We start from the raw sequence: 6,328 nt of genomic DNA, 5'->3' as shown, positions 1-6,328 counted from the left end.
CTACTACACCATGCCATGTATACACAGCGTGGGCAGCGCCAGCCTCCTCCTCACTGCTACACCATGCCATGTATACACAGCGCGGGCAGCGCCAGCCTCCCCCTCACTGCTACACCATGCCATGTATACACAGCGCGGGCAGTGCCAGCCTCCCCCTCACTGCTACACCATGCCATGTATACACAGCGCGGGCAGGGCCAGCCTCCCCCTCACTCACTGCTACACCATGCCATGTATACACAGCGCGGGCAGTGCCAGCCTCCCCCTCACTCACTGCTACACCATGCCATGTATACACAGCACGGGCAGTGCCAGCCTCCCCCTCACACACACCATGCCATGTATACACAGCGCGGGCAGTGCCAGCCTCCCCCTCACACACACACCATGCCATGTATACACAGCGCGGGCAGTGCCAGCCTCCCCCTCACACACACCATGCCATGTATACACAGCGCGGGCAGTGCCAGCCTCCCCCTCACACACACACCATGCCATGTATACACAGCGCGGGCAGTGCCAGCCTCCCCCTCACTGCTACACCATGCCATGTATACACAGCGCGGGCAGTGCCAGCCTCCCCCTCACACACACACCATGCCATGTATACACAGCGCGGGCAGTGCCAGCCTCCCCCTCACACACACCATGCCATGTATACACAGCGCGGGCAGTGCCAGCCTCCCCCTCACACACCATGCCATGTATACACAGCGCGGGCAGTGCCAGCTTCCCCCTCACTGCTACACCATGCCATGTATGCCAGCCTCCCCCTCACTGCTATACCATGCCATGTATACACAGCGCGGGCAGTGCCAGCCTCCCCCTCACACACACCATGCCATGTATACACAGCGCGGGCAGTGCCAGCCTCCCCCTCACACACCATGCCATGTATACACAGCGTGGGCAGTGCCAGCCTCCCCTCACTACTACACCATGCCATGTATACACAGCGCGGGCAGTGCCAGCCTCCCCCTCACTCACTACTACACCATGCCATGTATACACAGCGCGGGCAGTGCCAGCCTCCCCCTCCCTGCTACACCATGCCATGTATACACAGCGCGGGCAGTGCCAGCCTCCCCCTCACTACTACACCATGCCATGTATACACAGCGCGGGCAGCGCCAGCCTCCCCCTCCCTACTACACCATGCCATGTATACACAGCGCAGGCAGTGCCAGCCTCCCCCTCCCTGCTACACCATGCCATGTATACACAGCGCGGGCAGCGCCAGCCTCCCCCTCACTGCTACACCATGCCATGTATACACAGCGCGGGCAGTGCCAGCCTCCCCCTCACTGCTACACCATGCCATGTATACACAGCGCGGGCAGTGCCAGCCTCCCCCTCACTGCTACACCATGCCATGTATACACAGCGCGGGCAGTGCCAGCCTCCCCCTCACTACTACACCATGCCATGTATACACAGCGCTGGCAGTGCCAGCCTCCCCCTCACTGCTACACCATGCCATGTATACACAGCGCTGGCAGTGCCAGCCTCCCCCTCACTGCTACACCATGCCATGTATACACAGCGCGGGCAGTGCCAGCCTCCCCCTCACTGCTACACCATGGCATGTATACACAGCGCGGGCAGTGCCAGCCTCTCCCTCACTCACTGCTACACCATGCCATGTATACACAACGCGGGCAGTGCCAGCCTCCCCCTCACTGCTACACCATGCCATGTATACACAGCGCGGGCAGTGCCAGCCTCCCCCTCACTGCTACACCATGCCATGTATACACAGCGCGGGCAGCGCCAGCCTCCCCCTCACTGCTACACCATGCCATGTATACACAGCGCGGGCAGCGCCAGCCTCCCCCTCACTGCTACACCATGCCATGTATACACAGCGCGGGCAGCGCCAGCCTCCCCCTCACTGCTACACCATGCCATGTATACACAGCGCGGGCAGCGCCAGCCTCCCCCTCACTGCTACACCATGCCATGTATACACAGCGCGGGCAGTGCCAGCCTCCCCCTCACTGCTACACCATGCCATGTATACACAGCGTGGGCAGTGCCAGCCTCCCCCTCACTGCTACACCATGCCATGTATACACAGCGCGGGCAGTGCCAGCCTCCACTCACTGCTACACCATGCCATGTATACACAGCGCGGGCAGTGCCAGCCTCCCCCTCACTGCTACACCATGCCATGTATACACAGTGCGGGCAGTGCCAGCCTCCCCCTCACTGCTACACCATGCCATGTATACACAGCGCGGGCAGTGCCAGCCTCCCCCTCACTGCTACACCATGCCATGTATACACAGCGCGGGCAGCGCCAGCCTCCTCCTCACTGCTACACCATGCCATGTATACACAGCGCGGGCAGCGCCAGCCTCCCCCTCACTGCTACACCATGCCATGTATACACAGCGCGGGCAGCGCCAGCCTCCCCCTCACTGCTACACCATGCCATGTATACACAGCGCGGGCAGTGCCAGCCTCCCCCTCACTGCTACACCATGCCATGTATACACAGCGCGGGCAGTGCCAGCCTCCCCCTCACTACTACACCATGCCATGTATACACAGCGTGGGCAGCGCCAGCCTCCTCCTCACTGCTACACCATGCCATGTATACACAGCGCGGGCAGCGCCAGCCTCCCCCTCACTGCTACACCATGCCATGTATACACAGCGCGGGCAGTGCCAGCCTCCCCCTCACTGCTACACCATGCCATGTATACACAGCGCGGGCAGGGCCAGCCTCCCCCTCACTCACTGCTACACCATGCCATGTATACACAGCGCGGGCAGTGCCAGCCTCCCCCTCACTCACTGCTACACCATGCCATGTATACACAGCACGGGCAGTGCCAGCCTCCCCCTCACACACACCATGCCATGTATACACAGCGCGGGCAGTGCCAGCCTCCCCCTCACACACACACCATGCCATGTATACACAGCACGGGCAGTGCCAGCCTCCCCCTCACACACACACCATGCCATGTATACACAGCGCGGGCAGTGCCAGCCTCCCCCTCACACACACCATGCCATGTATACACAGCGCGGGCAGTGCCAGCCTCCCCCTCACACACACACCATGCCATGTATACACAGCGCGGGCAGTGCCAGCCTCCCCCACTGCTACACCATGCCATGTATACACAGCGCGGGCAGTGCCAGCCTCCCCCTCACACACACACCATGCCATGTATACACAGCGCGGGCAGTGCCAGCCTCCCCCTCACACACACCATGCCATGTATACACAGCGCGGGCAGTGCCAGCCTCCCCCTCACACACACACCATGCCATGTATACACAGCGCGGGCAGTGCCAGCCTCCCCCACTGCTACACCATGCCATGTATACACAGCGCGGGCAGTGCCAGCCTCCCCCTCACACACACACCATGCCATGTATACACAGCGCGGGCAGTGCCAGCCTCCCCCTCACACACACCATGCCATGTATACACAGCGCGGGCAGTGCCAGCCTCCCCCTCACACACACACCATGCCATGTATACACAGCGCGGGCAGTGCCAGCCTCCCCCTCACTGCTACACCATGCCATGTATGCCAGCCTCCCCCTCACTGCTACACCATGCCATGTATACACAGCGCGGGCAGTGCCAGCCTCCCCCTCACACACACCATGCCATGTATACACAGCGCGGGCAGTGCCAGCCTCCCCCTCACACACCATGCCATGTATACACAGCGCGGGCAGCGCCAGCCTCCCCCTCACACACACACCATGACATGTATACACAGCGCGGGCAGTGCCAGCCTCCCCCTCCCACACACACCATGCCATGTATACACAGCGCGGGCAGTGCCAGCCTCCCCCTCACACACACCATGCCATGTATACACAGCGCGGGCAGTGCCAGCCTCCCCCTCACACACACCATGCCATGTATACACAGCGCGGGCAGTGCCAGCCTTCCCCTCCCACACACACCATGCCATGTATACACAGCGCGGGCAGTGCCAGCCTCCCCCTCACACACACCATGCCATGTATACACAGCGCGGGCAGTGCCAGCCTCCCCCTCACACACACCATGCCATGTATACACAGCGCAGGCAGTGCCAGCCTCCCACACACCCTCCCCCTCCCACACACCATGTATACACAGCACAGAGCGGGCAGTGCCAGCCTCCCCCTCCCACACACCATGCATACACAGCACGGGCAGTAGCAGTGCCAACCTCCCCCTCACACACACACCATGTATACACAGCACAGCACGGGCAGCACCAGGCGCCCCCTCACACACACCATGTATACACAGCACAGAGCGGGCAGTGCCAGCCTCCCCCTCCCACACACCATGCATACACAGCACGGACAGTAGCAGTGCCAACCTCCCCCTCACACACACCATGTATACACAGCACAGAACAGGCAGTGCCAACCTCACACACACACACACTACTACACCATGGCATGTATACACAGCGGAGGCAGTAGTGTCATGTTCTGTATCCCCTTGTGCCTGCCCTAGGGGTGTTAGGCCATGTACCATTCCTAGGGGTATACATACACATATATAACACATACATGTGTATTTGTATGAAATCCCATTTAATTTACACAACAATAATTAACCAAACAGCCAATCAGAACAGAGGAGCCGAGAGGTGCATAAATATATACATATATAAATATCCATAAATAAGGTGCATTAGTCAGTGGCCCTGTGAGGTCATACGATGAGGTCTCCCACGTTCACGTGGAAGCAGCTGCTGATCTTTGCAGTGGGAAAGGTGTCCCGGCATCCTTTGGGACGGGCAAATCCGATCGTTGAAGCGGGTCGCTAGGCAGCAGAGATGAGGCCGTAGGACCAAGTCATTCCCAGCATGGGGCTGGTCTTTGCAGTGGGAGCACGGGGGTCTCCCCCCCCCCCCTCTCACTTTCCCAGAATCCTTTGAGACGGATGGGCGGTGGTCACTCGGGGGTCACATGAAGTATGAGTTCATCAGGGCCAGGTCTCTGATGTCATTGTGCACCAGCGATGATCCTGAGAGGAGAGATGCAAGAGAGCGAGGTCAGCAAGGTCAACAGTGAGGTCATCACAACCACTATGAGGTCATTGATCAGGGAGGGGGAAACAGAACATGAGGGGGTCTAGAGGAGTGGTCGCCAATCACCCATGTGACGTCATTTTATCCCAGTGATGTCATCACACACACAGATGGAGGCTCCCTGGTGAAGTCACTAGAATCTGATGACATCACCAGGGTAGACTGTCCATCACCTGCCAAGCCCCGCCCCCACATGGCACATTGGACCCGCGCACTGCATGTCTACATATAGAGCCACGACCTGTCAATCAAAGCCCCATCCGTTACCTTGGCGACGAGAGCCCGCCTTTGCTCTCCGGCACAGCTGTTTTAGCCACTTGGCGGGGCCCGCCCCCTTCGACGTGACGTCGCCGGCAGCGTCCTCCTCCTCCTCGTCGCTGGGCAACGGCGAGGGCGCGCGGCAGAAGGGGCACGTGACTGCTCCCCCCTTCTTGTCTGCCAGGCTGAGCAGGCAGCGGGCGCACACCACGTGCCGGCACGCGCTCAGCGAGCGCGCGCTGCGGCCCGGCCCGTAGCTCTGGCAACAGATACCGCACTCTTCCTCCTCCTCCTGCATCATGGTGAGAGAGTGAGAGTAGAATGAAGCGAGCGTGGGAGAGGCCGCGGCTTATATAGTGCCGGCAGGCCCCGCCCACACCGGAAGCGAGGGGTGGGACGGGCTGTCACCACCCCCCTATCCGGACACCATGTGACTGACGAGAGCCAATCAGAAGAGAGGGGTTGTTACTATGACAGCACTATATTATTATTTTATTGTTACTATGTTTCATATATTATCAATCCAGTATTATTATCATTATATTATTATCACTATATTATCATATTATTATTAATATTAAATGTCATTATTATTATTATTATTATGTTATCATTCTATAAAGTTTATTATCATATTATCATATTATTATTATTATTATTATTATTATTATTATTATTATTAATGTCATTATCATCATCATATTATTATCAATGTCATTATCATCATCATATTATTATCAATATATTATTATCATTCTATAAAGTTTATTAGTATCATATTATTAATATATTATTCCAATTATTATATTATTATTATTATTATTTTAGCCATATATTATCAATTAATAAATATCAATACATTATCATATTATTTTTTATTATCAGTGTATTAGGGCAGGAGAGGGGTTAAGGGAGCGATGCTCTGCAGGTTTCTTGTCAGGAGAACAGTGAAAGGAGCGATGCTCTACAAGTCTCTGGCAGGGAGAGGGGTTAAGGGAGAGATGCTC

At 57.3% G+C, this 6,328-nt stretch overlaps 1 protein-coding gene across 1 annotated transcript; it reads right to left on the bottom strand.

The window, feature by feature from the left end:
• Positions 1 to 4,546: 4,546 nt before the first annotated feature.
• On the bottom strand, positions 4,547 to 5,656 carry LOC142471398 (RING finger protein 227-like). The gene is made up of 2 exons (XM_075578204.1): positions 5,331 to 5,656; positions 4,547 to 4,999 (listed from the first exon to the last, which is right to left on the bottom strand). The coding sequence occupies exons 1-2, from the start codon at positions 5,620 to 5,622 to the stop codon at positions 4,938 to 4,940; spliced, it is 354 nt and encodes a 117-aa protein (XP_075434319.1). The 5' UTR covers positions 5,623 to 5,656; the 3' UTR covers positions 4,547 to 4,937.
• Between the last annotated feature and the right edge of the window lie 672 nt (positions 5,657 to 6,328).

The sequence above is a fragment of the Ascaphus truei genome, chromosome 20 (genome assembly GCF_040206685.1).
Source record: "Ascaphus truei isolate aAscTru1 chromosome 20, aAscTru1.hap1, whole genome shotgun sequence".
Classification (NCBI taxonomy): domain Eukaryota; kingdom Metazoa; phylum Chordata; class Amphibia; order Anura; family Ascaphidae; genus Ascaphus; species Ascaphus truei.
This window is presented reverse-complemented; position numbering and strand designations above follow the sequence as displayed.